Genomic DNA, 19313 nt, shown 5'->3' with positions numbered 1-19313 from the left:
GAATGTCTTGAGCCTCAGCATCACATCGTCGTAGTATGTGTCAAAGTAATACTCGGCAGTTCGAACAAACAGCTGTGTTGCACCTGACTGGGTTGAGCTGTTCGACATCCATAGCATGTTTCCTGTAGAAAGGCGTTTAATGCCAACATCACCAGGTGATGGGTTGCAAGCTTGATGTCGATAATGGTTTCCTCACACAGACCCGATCCTGTAGGATCCTGCAGCAGCTGAGGAGAGGGGGAGGAGGTGGTGGGGTCTGGATTAGCAGCGCAGGCGGTGGGGAGTCTGAGAGGTCCCACGCTTGCATGTCTCGCTCTGAAAATGGGAACAATAAAAAGATTTTATATTTTGTTGCATAGACACACACACACACACACACACACACACACACATTTATGCCACTGTATAAAAACCATATCCTTAAACCATGTAGTGCGGCTCTTCTATGCTCAGAGGGTAAGGATTTAACCTCCAGTTTTCAACCCTCTGGCCGCTATAAAACTTTCCCTGTCATCACATACCCTGAGAATAATAAAGTCATCGGGTCTACGGTTAAAACGATCAGCCTCGCACTGTAAAGCTCAGGGCCTGTTGGACTGTTCCACTGGGAAACATACAGCATCTCTGGGATGACTACATTGTCCAAGTCTCTGCAAACACTCCCTCACCACAATCTACGTGAAGTATAACTGTTCACAGGTATATTTAACGGTATACACATACCTATTACTGCCTTGCTATTCTAACTTAAATTTAGACCCATCTACGACGACGCTTACAGCGCTGCTTTTACGATGAGGGTATCGGGTACATACACCTGTACACGCACCTAGAGCTTCTGTGGCTTGGGCGATGTCCAGGCTGCTCGTCATGGTTGATACAGAGGTCATCCTGCACTCTTAGTTAGCTAGTTAGAGGTGTTCTTTAGGTTGCGCTTGTTGATGTTCCATATGGTGAAAGAGACCGCTTTTATATGTATTGGAGCAGTCCTCTAGGAGGTGTCATTACAGTCCCTTGGGGTTGGGGTTGGTTTCAGGTGTAAACAAAAGGTGATGCCTGTTTGGAGGATGGTCAGTAGAAAGTGTAATGGCATGATAAAAGGTATGGTGGCACCGATGGACCTGGCACCGCCGCACTCTGCCATAAGATAAAGGAGACTGTTTGTATTGAAAACTATGGCAGTACAATTGAGATGCTCTTGATAAGGATGACCTCTTCTGCTGACTGTAGGGGGTCTAACTGTAACCCCTCTGTATAGCTGTTGCAGAATTAAGAATCCCATTTCTAAAGGAATGCCTGCTGTTTGTGGTATTCTGTTTGAAACTATTAGCCTCTGTGTGTGAATATGTGTTTTAGAAGGTGGAAAAACTTTCTGTTTAAAAACTATTAGCCTCTGTGTGTTTCAGAGCCCTAAAGAAAAATACCCTAAAACTAGTTAAATTAAATGCTGTGTGTGAATATGTGTTTTTAGAAGGTGGAAAAAAAACTTCTGTTTGAAACCATTACACCCCTGTGTGTTTCAGACCCCTAAAGAAAAAAGAAAAAAATACCCTAAAACTAGTTAAATTAAATGCTGCGTGTGAATATGTGTTTTTAGAAGGTGGAAAAACTTTCTGTTTAAAAACTATTAGCCTCTGTGTGTGTTTCAGAGCCCCAAAGAAAATACCCCTAAACTAGTTAAATTAAATCATCTATGTCTAAATAACAGAACTCTGAGACCTATACAATCCTTTAAAAAAGAGTTTAATTAAAACACATAATGGTTTCATTAAATAAAACGCTATTAAACACATGTAAACATACGATCTCTGAACTCGCAAGTCCGTTCGCGCGCACATGCACGCGCAAGGTCCGTTCGCGCGCACATGGACGCGGAGGGGGATAGGGAGGGGTGTGGGGGTAGGGGTGGGGTGTGGGGGGGTGTGGGGTGGGTGGGGGCAAAAAAAGCTACAGGTATATTACTACTCATATATATTTAGTCATATTTTCTCTTTTACCATGTCTCTCTAATATTTTGCTCTTTACTATTTTTCTATTTATTTATTATTATTTTTTTATTATTTTATTTTATTATATTTTCTTCTACTGTATCATGCTGCTGAGTGACTGCTGCTCGTCAAACACATTTCATTGCAATGTTGACCCTGTGCTAACTTGCATATGACAAATAAAACTGAAAACTGAACAATTTGCATAATTAAGATTAAGGAGCCCATTGTTCCTTCAGTGGGCTGGTTTCAGTCATTATGCAAATGTACTGTTTATAAGATTGGGGAAACCTGCAGTCAGCTGAGACTGAAGAAGTCACTTGGATGAGTGACGAAACGTTTCTCCCACAAAATGATAAGTCCAGATGAACAGAATCAACTTTTGAAGATTTACTTTCCTGGATTGAGAATGCATCAAGACATTGCCCAACACTGGTTATTACCTTCTAATATACTATGTAACTAAAGTGTTTGCTTTAAAAGTAGTGTGTAGGAAAGTTGCACATTGTTCTTCCCAACTATGTTATTAGAGAAATAAAAAGCTTAACAGGATCACCCTGACGAGCTTTCGTATTGACTTTCACTGTTTATGCTGTTGCTTCCTTGCAAGTAAATAAAAATGTTAACCTCACTGCTCTGAGTGTCTCGGTTTTGTAAAGCAAATACTGCAAATATCACTGCAGATGTGTGCTGTCAGATGTGTGTTCTAAATGTTTGACTAGTTTTATCACAGAATAATCAGTGTTTCATGATGGTACTCACCAACAAGCAGAAGGATTTCAGCATTTCTTTTTGGCTGCAGATGTGAAAAACTACAGATGTATTTTCCAGTGTCAGTCACCTTCGTATTTTTGATAGTTATGGAGGCGTCGCCGTGCTTCAGACCTTCTGGAAAATTTGAAACTCGACCTTTGAACTGCTTATCTTGACCTGTGAGATCATTATTGCTAGTGTCATACAGGAAAACCTTCTTTTGACCAGCTGGTCCTTCTTTTGTCCAACTAAAAGGTTTTGATTCGATGTTCTCCTTGGTCTTGGGGGAACAGGATAAAATGGCATCATCACCTTCTTTAACAATCACAGTTTGTTCTGAAAGACAAAAAATATCCATTAAAAAGTGTACTGACATTCAGAGTGACTTGGGTGGAAGGAAAGTCAGGTAACAGAATTTACAAGTGGGTCTTCTCCATCACTTAATCTGAAACAGCAGTTTGTGAACAAATTACTGGTTACCAGTGTTTTTAGTTATATTTTATACATGCACAGAGAAGTTTTAAGTATATTTAACATATTTTTTAATCCATCAACACTAACTTTTGTTTTTGTGTTTCAGTTTTACCAATTTTGTTTAATAGTGAAATCCTGGTACAAATATTCATTTTCAAACACTCTCCGTGTAACCCTCAGTACTAATAATGCATACTTTATTAAATTACAAATTGCAAATATCACTTTCTGGGTCTTTTAATAATAACAATAATAATGTATACTTTATTGATCCCCGTGGGGAAATGCCTCTCTGCATTTAACCCATTCACTCAATGAGACTGTGGGCAGCCATCATCCAGCGCCCGGGGAGCAGTGTGTACAGTACCTTACTAAAGGGTACCTCAGGATAGGATTTGAACCCCCAACCTTCCGATCATGCGGCGACCACTCTACCTACTGACCTATCCCTGCCCCCCAAAAGATAACTAATTTCATTCACTCATTTCTGGTAAAAAGTCAAATGTGAGGACTTCAGGACATCAAATTACAGACCTCAGTGAAGGTCAGTCTGTTTATTTGTGGTGCATTATTTTCTTCAGTCCATTTCACAGAGTTTGTACACTTGTGTACTTGTACTATTTCACTGTCAGTCTTTCCAGCTACAGTTAGTGTCCAACTATATATGGACCTGACACAATTTTTTTTCTCCCCCTCTATCTATTCACTGAAACATATTTCAGTAACAGTTGTATAATGAACATGGACATAATGTGTAGACTAAACATCTAAAAAAGCCAGCAGAGTTCTGGAAAAATCTTCTTTAGAGAGATGAAACCAAGTTCAACCTCTACCAGAATGATGGCAAGAATAAACTATGAAGACATTGAACAGCTCATGATCCAAAGCACACCACATCATCTGTAAAACACGGCAGAGGCAGTGTGATGGCTCCGGTGTGCATAGCTGCCAGTGACACTGGGACACTCGTGTTTATTGATGATGTGACACTGGACAGAAGGAGCCAAATGAACTCTAAGGTGTTCAGAGACATACTGTCTGCTCAAATCCAACTAAATGCAGTCAATTGGGTAGTGTTTAATATAGAGCAGGGGTTGGCGAACCATGCCCAACCATAGCTGCACTGGGCATCGGGTGATTTTTCGTTTTTACGGGCAGATGTTTGGTTTTTTTTTTTCGTTTTTTTTGTAACGGTATAAACAATGAAAGGTGGTGGATAGGCCAGATGCTGGCCAATGTGTAAAAATAACTCAGTTGTTTGGTGGTGGCTATGGCGGAGCTTCCACAGAAGCCAGCAGGTGGATGAGGGAAAGGGGAGGCAGGAGGAGGAGAGACCCGAGGCGGCCGCCGGTCCGGGTGTCAGGTGAACTGAACTTCAGGTAAGAAGTTATGACCTGCAGTCTATCTGGGTCAGATATAAACCAAGTTTAGGTGGAGTTTATTTTTGCTATGCTGACTTTTTACCGTCAGTTACAATAACTCGTACTGCGTACTAGCTAGCATGACGGAGTTTCTATACAGCTGTTGGGTGCTATGATGTTACTGATAGTGAACTTTATTTTATTCATAAGGTTAGTAGAGTTGCCAACCATCCCGTAAAAACAGAATCGTCCCGCATTCAGAGAAAATATTACGCGTTTCGTTTTGAGGTGAAAAGGAACACAGTTTGTCCCGTACTTCAGCTAGAATGGAAAAAGACACAAAGCTGGATTTATTCTGTGTCTTTAAGCTCTCAGCTGCCTCTTCTTCTCTCATTCTCTCCCCTCCCTCTCCTGTTGCTACTTCAATCATGAAACTGATCAATGATCAGCTGATCAGCTTTTCTCTCTTGTTTATCGCCCACTTTGCTCCAGAAAGAGGAAAACAACGGATATCGCGCTAAACAACAGCAGCACGTTTAAGCTTGATTAGCTGTTGTTAGAATTTATTTAATATTAATTTCTAGTATCAGCTGATGTTTGCTGGAGCCACAGCTGTAAAAGCTGCTGGTCATGATATCGATTTGGATATGTGGTGAGAGGGAAACATGAAGATGAAATCAGGAGATGTCCTTACTGAATCATCAGAGCTGAACAGGTGATGGAGAAACAGGTTTACCTTTTAGGTGACATGAATGAGTTGAAGGGAAGTTATGAACTGTTTCTGAGAGACAAATAACACCAGGATCCTTTTCTACGTAGCTGACAGCTGGTAACTGTGCAGGGGCGGGTCTAGCAAAGTTTTGCCAGGGGGGCCAGGTAGGGCATTAACAGGGAAAGGGGGGCACAAGGAAATACTTTTCTTTATTATTCTCATTTAAAATGTCTCGCTTTTAATAAATAATTATCTGAAGCTTACAACCAAAGTTTTTATCTGATATAAAATGTATAGAAATCATACATATACCAACAAGACAATGTACATCACTGTCACAACAGCGTTTGTTTTCATTCAGTTCAGTTCTGGGCACAACACACAGTGAATTAATCTGAGAAGGTGCATTAAAAAAAAACATAAATAGCTGGGCCAGCAGTGCACATCGCAAATTAGGTAGCATAGACACATTAGTTGTGCCGCTTCTTAATTCAATTCAATTCAATTTTATTTATATAGCGCCAAATCACAACAAAAGTCGCCTCAAGGCGCTTTTATATTGTACAGTAGATCGCACAATAATAAATACAGAGAAAACCCAACAATCATATGACCCCCTATGAGCAAGCACTTTGGCGACAGTGGGAAGGAAAAACTCCCTTTAACAGGAAGAAACCTCCGGCAGAACCAGGCTCAGGGAGGGCGGGGCCATCTGCTGCGACCAGTTGGGGTGAAAGAAGGAAAACAGGATAAAGACATGCTGTGGAAGAGAGACAGAGATTAATAACAGATATGATTCGATGCAGAGAGGTCTATTAACACATAGTGAGTGAGAAAGGTGACTGGAAAGGAAAAACTCAATGCATCATGGGAATCCCAGGCAGCCTACGTCTATTGCAGCATAACTAAGGGAGGATTCAGGGTCACCTGGTCCAGCCCTAACTATATGCTTTAGCAAAAAGGAAAGTTTGAAGCCTAATCTTGAAAGTAGAGATAGTGTCTGTCTCCCGAATCCAAACTGGAAGTTGGTTCCACAGAAGAGGGGCCTGAAAACTGAAGGCTCTGCCTCCCATTCTACTTTTAAATACTCTAGGAACAACAAGTAGGCCTGCAGAGCGAGAGCGGGGGTGCTCTAATAGGGTGATATGGTACTACAAGGTCATTAAGATAAGATGGGGCCTGATTATTTAAGACCTTGTATGTGAGGAGCAGGATTTTGAATTCAATTCTGGATTTAACAGGAAGCCAATGAAGGGAAGCCAAAACAGGAGAAATGTGCTCTCTCTTTCTAGTCCCTGTCAGGACTCTTGCTGCAACATTTTGGATTAGCTGAAGGCTTTTCAGTGAGTTTTTAGGACATCCTGATAATAGTGAATTACAGTAGTCCAGCCTGGAAGTAATAAATGCATGAACTAGTTTTTCAGCATCACTCTGAGACAGGATATTTCTAATGTTAGAGATGTTGCACAAATGGAAGAAAGCAGTCTTACATATTTGTTTAATATGTGCGTTGAAGGACATGTCCTGGTCAAAAATGACTCCAAGGTTCCTCACAGCATTACTGGAGGCCAAGGTAATGCCATCCAGAGTAAGAATCTGCTTAGATACCATATTTCTAAGATTTTCAGGGCCGAGTACAATAACCTCAGTTTGATCTGAATTAAGAAGCAGAAAGTTAGCGGCCATCCAGGTCTTTATGTCTTTAAGACATTCCTGCAGTTTAACTAATTGGTGTGTGTTACCTGGCTTCATGGATAGATAGAGCTGCGTGTCATCTGCATAGCAGTGAAAATTTATGCTATGTCTTCTAATGATGCTGCCTAGGGAAGCATGTATAATGTAAATAGAATTGGTCCTAGCACTGAACCCTGTGGAACTCCATAATTGACCTTAGTGTGTGAAGAAGACTCTCCATTTACATGTACAAATTGGAGTCTATTAGATAGATATGATACAAACCACTGCAGCACAGTACCTGTAATACCTACAGCATGCTCTAATCGCTCTAATAGGATATTATGGTCAACAGTATCGAACGCAGCACTGAGGTCTAGCAGGACAAGCACAGAGATGAGTCCACTGTCAGAGGCCATAAGAAGATCATTTGTAACCTTCACTAAAGCTGTTTCTGTGCTGTGATGAGCTCTGAAACCTGACTGAAACTCTTCAAATAAGCCATTCCTCTGCAGATGATCTGTTAGCTGTTTGACAACTACTCTTTCAAGGATTTTTGATATAAAAGGAAGGTTGGAGATTGGCCTGTAATTAGCTAAGACAGCTGGGTCTAGAGATGCTTTTTAAGTAAAGGTTTAACTACAGCCACCTTGAAGGCCTGTGGTACATAGCCGATTATTAGAGATAGGTTGATCATATTTAAGATTGAAGAATTAATTAATGGCAGGACTTCTTTGAGCAGTTTTGTAGGAATGGGGTCTAAAAGACACGTTGATGGTTTGGAGGAATTAATTATTGAAGTTAACTCAGAAAGATCAATTGGAGAAAAAGAGTCTAACTTAACATTGATGGTATTAAGATTAGCTGTAGACGATATTACATCTGTGGGATGATTATTGGTCATTTTTTCTCTAATGATAAAAATTTTATTTCTGAAGAAGTTCATGAAGTCATTACTAGTTAACGTTAAAGGGATGGTTGGCTCAACAGAGCTCTGACTGTTTGTCAGCCTGGCTACAGTGCTGAAGAGAAACCTGGGGTTGTTCTTATTTTCTTCAATCAGTGACGAATAGTAAGATGTTCTGGCTTTGCGGAGGGCTTTCTTATAAAGCAGCAAACTATTTCTCCAGGCTAAATGATGATCCTCTAAATTTGTGACACGTGTGGAATTACAGGGATTATTTTACATAACCATCATCTTATCATTGCATTAATTATCATTTCATCAAAGTGTTTATTGAAGCTGCTGGCATTATGTTATAATTTATATTATAGGGGTTATCATAATCAAATATTAACATGTTTATTACAGGTGCAGTTATAACTACTTTAAAATGATTGAGTTAAATATATATGTATCATAACTCATATGCTGAGTATATTGTTACAGTAAAATAGTAGCTGAGCAAAGGCCTGAATGTAGTCAGCTTCTTGTGGTATTTGAGTTTGCTTAGTTACAGGTGACGGAAGGATGTCCAGTCCAGGGTGACCTCAAAGGCCTTAGGTCATCACCATATTCGGAAGAGTATGCCACAAGGAGGAACCTCTATGTTGCATTTAATTCTTAAAATACATGAATGTTCTGTACATGCAAATTATGTGCTTGTAAACGCAAGAAGGGGCGTTACAATACCCTGATGTTATAAAAGCAATCTAGAGTGTATTTTGGGCAGAGATGTACAACTGTTTTGCAGTTTACACCTCTCCACGCTGTGTGTATTCATTAAAATCAATTGTTTGATTGACCTCTTCTGGACCATCATTGTTTTACTCTCATCCTCAATTTCGAACCCGTAACACACGCCATTTCCTCTCCAGCTTACGAGTTATCTGCTTTAGGCTACGTGTTTGAGAATTATACCACGGAGTCAGAGACATCGGATTTGAGGCCTTAGTTTTCACAGGAGCTACAGTATCCAGAGTCGTACGTAGTGAGGAGGTAAAATTATTAACAAGATAATCGACCTCTGTTGGAGTAGCGTTCAGATAGCTGCTCTGCTCTATGTTAGTACAGGGCATTGAAGATGATAACAGTGGGTGGATTATATTCTTAAACTTAGTTACAGCACTTTCAGAAAGACATCTACTTTGATAAAGTCTACTCTCCACTGCTGTGTAATCAATCATTGTAAATGTAAATGTTATCAGGAAATGATCAGACAGCAGAGGGTTTTCAGGAAACACTGTTAAATGTTCAGTTTCTATGCCATACGTTAAAACAAGATCTAGAGTGTGATTAAAGTGGTGGGTGGGTTCTTTTACATTTTGAGAGAAGCCAATTGAGTCTAGTAACAGATTAAATGCGATGTTGAGGCTGTCATTTTTAGCAACTTCATGGATGTTAAAATCACCCACAATAATTATTTTATCTGAGCTGAGCACTAAATCAGATAAAAAGTCTGAGAAATCAGAGAGAAACTCTGTGTAAGGCCCAGGTGGACGATAGATGATAACAAGTAAGACTGGTTTCTGAGTTTTACAGCTGGGGTGGACGAGGCTAAGCATCAGGCTTTCAAATGAATTAAAAGTCTGTCTTGGTCTTTCGTTAATTAATAGGCTGGTGTGAAAAATTGCTGCCACACCGCCCCTCGGCCTGTGCTTCGAGGTTTCTGGTACTTAGAATGACTCGGGGTGTTGATTCATTTAAACTAACATAATCATTGTGCTGCAACCAGGTTTCTGTAAGGCAGAGTAAATCGATTTGTTGATCAATTATTAAGTCATGTACTAACAGAGACTTGGAGGAGAGAGACCTAATATTTAATAATCCACATTTCATTGTTTTACTCTTTGGTTCAGATGTGGATACTGTATTGTTCTTTCTTTTTGATTTTTTATGTTTAAGTTGTTTGTTGCTGGTTTTTGGTTTGTTTTTTGTCTGTTTGGGAGCTGACACAGTCTCAATGGAGATGGGTTTTTGGGGGGTAGCAGTAGGAGAGAAGCTGCAGAGAGGCGTGTAAGACTGCAACTCTGCAGTGTCTCTTAATGGTAAATGACAGTATCTTAGCTAACAACCCCAACTACCAGACCCAACTTGTAATTGGCTAAAAATAACTTAGCCTACGGGTGAGAGGGACATTGCTAGCTGGCAGTTTTTTCAAGCAATGTTGAAATTTCCGCATTCCAACACTTCAAATGCTTCAGGAGCTGCCCGCTGACTTATCATTGTTGTGAGGAGACCATAAATAGCATTTGCATTTTCTGTTGTACAGTTCATTTGCTGTTATGGAGTTCTTGTTATGGATAAAAAGTGTCTTTTTTTGTTTCAAAATAGCTGATAACTATTGGCTGATAGCTGCCAACATCTGCGAACAAATATAATTCTATAAAGTTGTTCTATGTAGTGTGCAACTGTTAATATAGAGCATTATTAAATTTATTACTAATGCAGTCATATAGCACATTGACTTCTGAGGAAATTTTAGATGGCACTCATCATCATGAAGGGTTGCCTACCCCTGATCTAGAGAGAGCCAACACCAAGTAATAGCGCCACCCAGAATGTGATATGATGCCATTAATGTTTAAAAATTAAAAATAAAGCAGAGTAAGATTTACCTTGTGGGTGTTATTTCTATAAGTGTCTGTGAGCATGCTCAGGTTTAAAAAAAACACCAAGATTTTGATGGAGGAATTACTGAGCTTGAGGGATCATGTGAGCATTCATAAACAAATCAGTCACAACAGCAAAGTTCATCTTTTATAATATATTGTACATGTTTGTGAGTTTAGTTGTTTAACATTAGGTTAGGAACTGACAGCTTTTTTCAGCATGCACCTCTTCTTTGAAGCCAAATCAATTTTTAAATTCATGTTTTCATAATTTAGCTTTCAGTCTTTCCTCCCAGACCACATTCTTAGTGTTCAGTCTAAGCACATATTCACATTTTAGTTTTCAAACTTCTTTGAAGAATTATATCCCACTCACCATGATGCACACAGATCTCTGAAGAAATCCGATGCCATTTTTCCATCTGTGTGGCTACACAGTGATAGCAGCCAGGCTCAGTCACAGTAGTCTGGACGGTGACGTGGAAGCGACCATGTTCTTCTTCGTCCTGCACCGTCTTAGAAGGAAGTGTTTTGTTATCACTGTCCCTCCACTCAACTGTAGGTTTAGGAGAAGCACCTGGAACTTCACACTCCAGCAGCCCCTTTTCTTTAAGTATTGTGACATACGGTTTTGGAGCTGCGCCTGTGAACACATCATAGACAACAAACAACAGTGTTAACAATGTAACAATATGACATGTTATCATCAATTGTTTCTACTGTTTCTGCATAAATTAGTTAGTTTGTTAAAGAAAAAAAGCAAAGCAGAGTATCACCTTAATCCTCTAGCATTGTTAACATGAGTCTGTAAAGTTTTTACCGTAAATAACACTTGTACCTTATAAAGAGATGAGTTTGGTCAAATATTTGCAGAGAAAGAGAAAAACATCCATTAGAGCATCTAGTCTACATAGTTAAAACTAAATACATTAAATACATCCTCAGATTAACAATGATACATCATGTTATGCCAAGTTATTATTTATTGAACAAAAACTAAATCAAAATACAGAAAAATTCTAAGTATACCTTTACCTCTTAGAAAAGAATTGAATTGAATTTTGTTTTATTTATATAGCACTAAAAATCACAAAATTTGTCACCTCAAGGTGCTTTGTATCATAAGGTAAGATGCTACAATAGTACAAAGAGACCCCCAATAATTAGAAAACCCCCTATGTGCAAGCACTTGGCAACAGTGGAAAGGAAAAACTCCCTTTTAACAGAAGGAAACCTTAAGCAGAACTAGGCGAGGGGCCTGTAGAACTGGTGTCATCAGTAAATCTAAGGAGCTGATTGTGGACTTCAGTACAAAGCAGGTGAGAAATTACAAGCCCCTGCACATGAGTGGTGTGCCAGTGGAGAGAGAAGACAATTTCCTGGGTGTTCTTATCACACAGGACCTGTCATGGTCCTGTCACATTAACACTTTGGTGAAGAAAGCCCAGCAGTGTCTCTTCTTCCTCAAAAGACTTAAAGCAGGGGTCTCAAACTCGTGGCCCAGGGGCCATTTGCGGCCCATGTCATAATGATGCATAATGACGTGAAGAAATGTATATTTTTAAAAAATCTATTATTTAAAAAAAAAAAAAAAGGATTTAATAGGAATGCAATATCAGCAGTGTTACAGGCATAGCCCTTTAAGAATGTAGCCTCATGGGCAGTGTCCGTGCTGCTGGGGGGATGTGTGGGACTGCCCCTCCCGTGTGTGTGTAGGGGAGGGAGAGAAAGGAGAGTTGAAAAGTATGAGTTGCTACTGACGAGAAATGAAAGATGAAAGCATGTAAATATAATAATAACCACTGCAGCCAGTGCAGAGTTCCTGACGAGCCCAGATGAAAGTAAGCTGTTAAGACTCGACTGTACAGGTCCTTCTCAAAAAATTAGCATATTGTGATGAAGTTCATTATTTTCTGCAATGTACTGATAAACATTAGACTTTCATATATTTTAGATTCATTACACACAACTGAAGTAGTTCAAGCCTTTCATTGTTTTAATATTGATGATTTTGGCATACAGCTCATGAAAACCCAAAATTGCTATCTCAAAAAATTAGCATATTACATCCGACCAATAAAAGAAAAGTGTTTTTAATACAAAAAAAGTCGACCTTCAAATAATTATGTTCAGTTATGCACTCAATACTTGGTCGGGAATCCTTTTGCAGAAATGACTGCTTCAATGCGGCGTGGCATGGAGGCAATCAGCCTGTGGCACTGCTGAGGTGTTATGGAGGCCCAGGATGCTCCGATAGCGGCCTTAAGCTCATCCAGAGTGTTGGGTCTCTCAACTTTCTCTTCACAATATCCCACAGATTCTCTATGAGGTTCAGGTCAGGAGAGCTGGCAGGCCAATTGAGCACAGTAATACCATGGTCAGTAAACCATTTACCAGTGGTTTTGGCACTGTGAGCAGGTGCCAGGTCGTGCTGAAAAATGAAATCTTCATCTCCATGAAGCTTTTCAGCAGATGGAAGCATGAAGTGCTCCAAAATCTCCTGATAGCTAGCTGCATTGACCCTGCCCTTGATAAAACACAGTGGACCAACACCAGCAGCTGACATGGCACCCCAGACCATCACTGACTGTGGGTACTTGACACTGGACTTCAGGCATTTTGGCATTTCCCTCTCCCCAGTCTTCCTCCAGACTCTGGCACCTTGATTTCCGAATGACATGCAAAAGTTGCTTTCATCCGAAAAAAGTACTTTGGACCACTGTGCAACAGTCCAGTGCTGCTTCTCTGTAGCCCAGGTCAGACGCTTCTGCCGCTGTTTCTGGTTCAAAAGTGGCTTGACCTGGGGAATGCGGCACCTGTAGCCCATTTCCTGCACACGCCTGTACACGGTGGCTCTGGATGTTTCTACTCCAGACTCAGTCCACTGCTTCCGCAGGTCACCCAAGGTTTGGAATCGGTCAGTCTCCAAATTCTTCCTCAGGGTCCGGTCACCTCTTCTCGTTGTGCAGCGTTTTCTGCCACACTTTTTCCTTCCCACAGACTCCCCACTGAGGTGCCTTGATACATCACTCTGGGAACAGCCAACTTGCTTGAGGGTGTCAATGATGGCCTTCTGGACAGCAGTCAGGTCGGCAGTCTTACCCATGATTGTGGTTTTGAGTAATGAACCAGGCTGGGAGTTTTTAAAAGCCTCAGGAATCTTTTGCAGGTGTTTAGAGTTAATTCGTTGATTCAGATGGTTAGGTTAATAGCTCGTTTAGTGAACCTTTTCATGATATGCTAATTTTTTGAGATAGGAATTTTGGGTTTTCATGAGTTATGTATGCCAAAATCATCAATATTAAAACAATGAAAGGCTTGAACTACTTCAGTTGTGTGTAATGAATCTAAAATATATGAAAGTCTAATGTTTATCAGTACATTGCAGAAAATAATGAACTTCATCACAATATAGTAATTTTTTGAGAAGGACCTGTATACTGTGTTCGCCGCCTCCGAAACAATAAAACTCCATTGGAGCAGCCTTTCAACGCCTCTCTCTGTCTCTCACTTAGCAAAGTTGACCCAGACAGTAAAGCTAGTTTTCGGCTGCGAGCCTGACACAGAACCCAACGTATTAGCCAGAGGTCCCTTTACTACCTGGTCGAGGTAACAAGAGAGTAAAAACAGTGTTAGTTCAGTGAGAGAGTTATTTGTAAAGAAAACAATTTTCACTAGCAGTCAGAAACTAATGTGCACACTTATGTCTGCATTTTCATTTTGTTAAATATGAACTAAGTGATAGCAGAAGTGCTGCCATGTGTCTGGACAGAAAGACAGGACCAATTTATTTGGTAGTTCAATGAAAGGTTTCATTTAGTTAAGAGAAGGAAAAAAAAAAAGTTGTGCTTACTTTTGTAGCTTTGTCTTGTTATACTTATGTTGTGTTAATATTTAAAATAAAGAAAAACCACTACATTTTTGGAAATATTTGTGGATGTTTTCTTGTTTTTTTTCTTCTTTCTTTCTTTCTTTCTTTCTTTCTTTCTTTCTACTTGAACATTTAAGTGGCCCTCCAATGAGATGATCCATCTATCTATCTATAATCCCCATTAACTATGATTGACTAGGACGCCAACATTGTAGCATAAAGATTTCATACATGTGCGGATAAAAAAAACAATATCATAAACATTTGCTTTAACCGTGGACTGTTTATAAAGATAATCTTTAGACCTTATGTAGTTCTCACCAAAAACAAGTACCTGTTTGTCTTTTCCTACTACTTACACGTTCACATAAACACAAACGAGCATGTTAACATCAGTATCGGCACAAACAGGACTCACCTGGAAAGTTTCGGATCTTTAATACGGGCTCTGAAAGGGGAAAAAAAAAACAAAACAGGTTAGTAGTGGTAGGTTCTCATTAAGTTGGCAGTCAAATAAATGCAGTGTTTATAGCTGCATTCACAGAGATTTTATTTTTTTAGGGCACCTCAGATTTTTTGATATGGCGCAGGCACAGGACCAGCATGCACATGGGAAGGTCTCAGTCTTTTTCACTAAATATTGTAAATATCACTGCAGGTGTGCTGTAGGAGTGAGGCCCTGCCAGATGTGCATGCTGACTGTTTCATCTGTAAATAATCAGCTGGTTTGTAACAGCACTCACCAACAACAAGCTCAATGCGGAAGATTTTTTCACTGGGCTTTATGTCTGGGAATATACAGGTATAGGTTCCATTGTCCTCCAGCCTAGTTTGTTTTATCCTTATGGAGGCGTTTCCGTACTTCAGCTCTTCTGGAAAATGTGAGACTCGACCTTTGAACTCCACATCTTGACCTGGCAGACCATTATTGTAATGATTGCGATTACGATACATGAACACCTCCTTTCGAGGGACTTCCTTAACCCAGTCAAACAGCATTGACTCAATGTTCTCATTGGTGTCGAGGGAACAGGGTAAAATAACATCATCATCTTCTCGCACAGTCACTCTGGTCACAGGTGTCCCTGAAAGACAAAGCATGTTTTAAACAGGGATAAGGATAGAAGAAAAGTCAGGTATGAGCAGGGGCAGGCAATCAGAAGAAAATTGGCTTAAAGCACAACGTTTTTATTTCAGAAACTAAAAAACAGTTCAGACTCTAATTTTAGCTTTCACGAAGATTAAAAACATATAAAAAAAAAATCACAATGCATTCACAATTTAAAACCCTACTTTATTTTTTCCTACAACAAGAATTCATATTTATATATTAGTTACCCTTCATATTTTCCTGTTGTCATCACAGTCCCACCTGTAGCCCCACAGTTTGAATGACTGGTTTAAATGGAGGCTGAAGGAGCTGAAGAGCTTGTTACAGAGAGGACTAACTCAGAGGCTGCACCAAGACCCAGACTGAGATAAACTGTTCCAGCAGTGTCCAAGTATAATAGCTCATCTTTACTGCATGTATTACATTTCTGTTTACAGAAGTCAGAGGGTGAGGTCCATTAAAGAGGACTCTCTCTGAATATTGATTTCTGCTAATATGACTGCATCCACATGAAATGCTCCTCCATCCTATCAACACACAGCTCCACCTGAGTAACATATGTGATAACACTGTATTTATTTTTTTCTGTAAATAGAAATATTAGCTTATTCATGATTAATTTTCTAATCTTAGAAATATTCTGAATCCTCAGCTTTATAACTGTAACAGTTTTGTATAACAGTATTACAGCTGACAGCAGACCCGACATGTCTGTGAGCTGCTGTTTGGTTTTCTTTGTTCTGACTTTTTGTCTTTCTGTTTTTGGGCACGATCACAAAGTTCAGTAAAGATGTGACCTCTCCATCTTCCTGGTTTGTCCTTGGATCCAAGCACCTGTTTTTCATGCCTGGATTCATGAGGAAACACTCCTCAGCCGACCTGCAGGCATTTACTGTTATCATACTGTTGTCATGTTGTACCAGCTGTTAGCATGCGACTGCAGCATTTGTGTTGTTTTCAGCCTCCTCTGAAGGATTTCATTTTAAAGTTTAAGGCCCCATCAAATACTGCAAATACTGCAAGTTACTACAAAGCAGTGTGGAAAGATTGTGAATTAATTTCTGGTTTGGGGCAAAGATCTTCACATGATTAAGGAGAATAGCGGGGAATTTATCAACCTCTTAATATCCAGCAGGTCACCAGTGAACCACATGTGCTGGTGTTAGGTGTAGACTGGCTTTTAGCTACATGCTAAACAAGCAGAGTTTCAGAAAGTAGAAGATGTTGCCGCTCAGTTCAAGTGTCTCATGTGCATTTTGGTCTTCCAGTTCTTCTGGGACGACATTTCTATTTAAGTGTGGCAAATGCATAAAAAATTCATATAAAGAGGTAGAAGTGAACATAACCCTGCCCCCAACCAGGTCACCAGGACCAGGTAGCTCATCAGTGGTTATCACAAATTCAGCCAGCAACAGTGCCATCACTGTGAGGCCAAAAATGTTTCACTCATAAAGATTTGAAACACATCCAGTCTGTGTCCTTTTCACCAGCTGAGCTCTCAAAAATCTGCCAGTTTGAACCTGCACATCAGAGTCAGTAACAGCCTCATGTTAATGGGCCACACAGTGTTTTAACTCTGACTGTAGAAAACCTCAGGAAATGGAAACAGGGTACAGCCACTCTCCATCCTTTTGGGGCCTGGCTGTGCCACTCCCTTTAAAACTGGCAGCAGGTGGAGCTGTTATAACACATACAAGGAAAAATAAACTTTATATACTTGCCTACTTATGTGTTTATGGATGACTTCTGTCCTCCTTTTACTAATTAAGGATAATAATAATAATAATTTTATTGTTCATTGTTGAATCTCAGTTGTTTCAGTTTGTAAAGAAAAAAATAAAACACAAATTTCATTTTCAGTGACAAACAAGGGTCGCTGTTCCGACAGGAAAGAAAACACATGTGTGTTTGCAGGAAACACAAACCGCTAACAAATACGCCACACCTGAATAAAAAGTCAGGGTGAAATAATGAGATAATCTGATCTTAAATAATAAAAAGAACATTTTCATACTGTTGTAGAATTGCTGCACATTTATCTGCTCATTATTTCAACATCAAAATGCGGCTGCGTTAAACGCAGATGTCACAGGTGTAGATGCCGCAGTCATCCACCCACTAACCCAGCAGCCTGAACATCGTTAAAGCTCCATCCGCTCCTGTGAAACGTGACTGCGCCTGCACACACGATCAGTATATAAATCAATGAGCTTCTTACCGGATTCAGCAGCAAACGTCAGCCCGGACAAAGTCAGAAAACAGAAGCTCAGAAACAGACGTGCTATTAACTCCATGTCTGCAGAAATAATCTCAGGATCAAATACGGCAACTATTCCGTGTAACCAAGATCCGAGTCGCCCCTCTCCTCTCAGCACTGACGCAGTCAAAAAACAGTTTCAGTTTCTAGTGTCTTAAAGCAGTCCGCCATATCTGCCATAATTTCCGGTGTATTACGTCACAACGTCATGGACGTTTAGATTTCACTTTTATAATATCAGTGACAGTCATACAGAAACAGTGACAGGACAAAGATTAATGAGCAGAGTTATAGAAGACAGATACAGGCTGATGTAAGAGAGAGGGACCTCCTCCACTGCAGCCTTTAAGGTCAAAAGCCAGCTGCAGTTTTGACTCTTGAAGATTACTAAAATAAAATAAAATAAATAGTTAAGCGTTACTATATTACCTTTGTTGGGGTTTTTTTTGCCCCTACATCTGTATGAAAATAAAATCTGCATAAAACAAAGAAAAAACGATGTCAAGGTTAGCAATTAGTAGGACTTACCTCTGACTACTTCAAAATTAAAATGTAAATAATTTTATATAATTTTATATAATTTCCAAGTATTTTGAAAGTATGATGCTGTGGAGGTATGTAAAGACAATAAGAGAGATCCCAACATTCTACTCCAACTTTTAATTCAGCTTCACACATTCAAGGCACATTTAGCACAATCAGCAACTATTTTATTAGGTACACCTGTTCTACTGGTCATCACAGTAAACATTCAAGGGACCAAAACCCAACCCTCTCACTTCCCCTAACACTGTGTGTGAGTGGAGCCACCTGGTGGTCCACCACAATGTGATGACCTACAAATACTTAGTGATACACTTGATTAATCAGGTCTTAATTCAAGTTTTTGTAAGAAAAACAAAATAATTATGAAGCTAATGAGTAAGTTCAATAAGGAAGATCTATGGTCTCACATCTGTCTGCTCCCAGCTGCTGGCTAAATCTAAACTTCACATCACTTCCACTTTCCCACGCTGACAAGCTGCCAGCCACACATAACGTCACACCACGGGCCAAACAATAACAAGAGCCAAACAGGTAGCACTACACCTAATCAATATTTTAAAATTTTTCTCAGTCACTTTGGCTCAATTCTCACAGCAGAAAATTCCCCACTCTTCATGCAGTTCTCACAAACATCAGGGCATTTTTCATAACACAGTCTCACCTGTGCAAAAGACTCTCCACCAATCAAAACCAGTCAATCCCTCCAACTGTGTGATGAATGAATAAAAATCTTTCATCAGACTTTAAAGACTGAGTCATCAAAGTGTTTAGTTTTTGTTTCATAAAACTTCACTGCCTCTGGAAAGAGTTCTGCACACATGTCGGCCTCATGGAGAGTAAAACCTTTCAGACACAAAATGAGATGTGAAGGATTTTTTTAAAACATGGAGGAAAGCAAAATGATACTCATGAAACTATATGCATCAGAAAACAGACAAAGAAAATGATCTGAGAACATCAGCAACTACTGTACAGTCCAGTAAAGTCAGGCTTACATGGATTCAGCAACCATTT

At 39.8% G+C, this 19313-nt stretch overlaps 1 protein-coding gene across 1 annotated transcript in view; it reads right to left on the bottom strand.

The window, feature by feature from the left end:
• The window catches only part of LOC116324237 (butyrophilin-like protein 2), a 41910-nt gene extending 24056 nt beyond the window's left edge, over positions 1-17854 (bottom strand). Inside the window, exons 1-5 of the mRNA XM_039612583.1 lie at positions 17715-17854; positions 15129-15470; positions 14804-14833; positions 10891-11157; positions 2751-3077 (exon numbers count right to left, since the gene is read on the bottom strand). Coding sequence (XP_039468517.1) covers positions 2751-3077; positions 10891-11157; positions 14804-14833; positions 15129-15470; positions 17715-17790 — 1042 coding nt within the window. The 5' untranslated portion in view covers positions 17791-17854. The remainder of the gene's footprint in view (positions 1-2750; positions 3078-10890; positions 11158-14803; positions 14834-15128; positions 15471-17714) is intronic.
• Positions 17855-19313: the final 1459 nt, after the last annotated feature.

This window comes from Oreochromis aureus, linkage group 5, assembly GCF_013358895.1.
Source record: "Oreochromis aureus strain Israel breed Guangdong linkage group 5, ZZ_aureus, whole genome shotgun sequence".
Classification (NCBI taxonomy): Eukaryota; Metazoa; Chordata; class Actinopteri; order Cichliformes; family Cichlidae; genus Oreochromis; species Oreochromis aureus.
The sequence above is the reverse complement of the archived record's forward strand: the minus strand, read 5'-3'. Positions and strand labels throughout refer to the sequence as shown.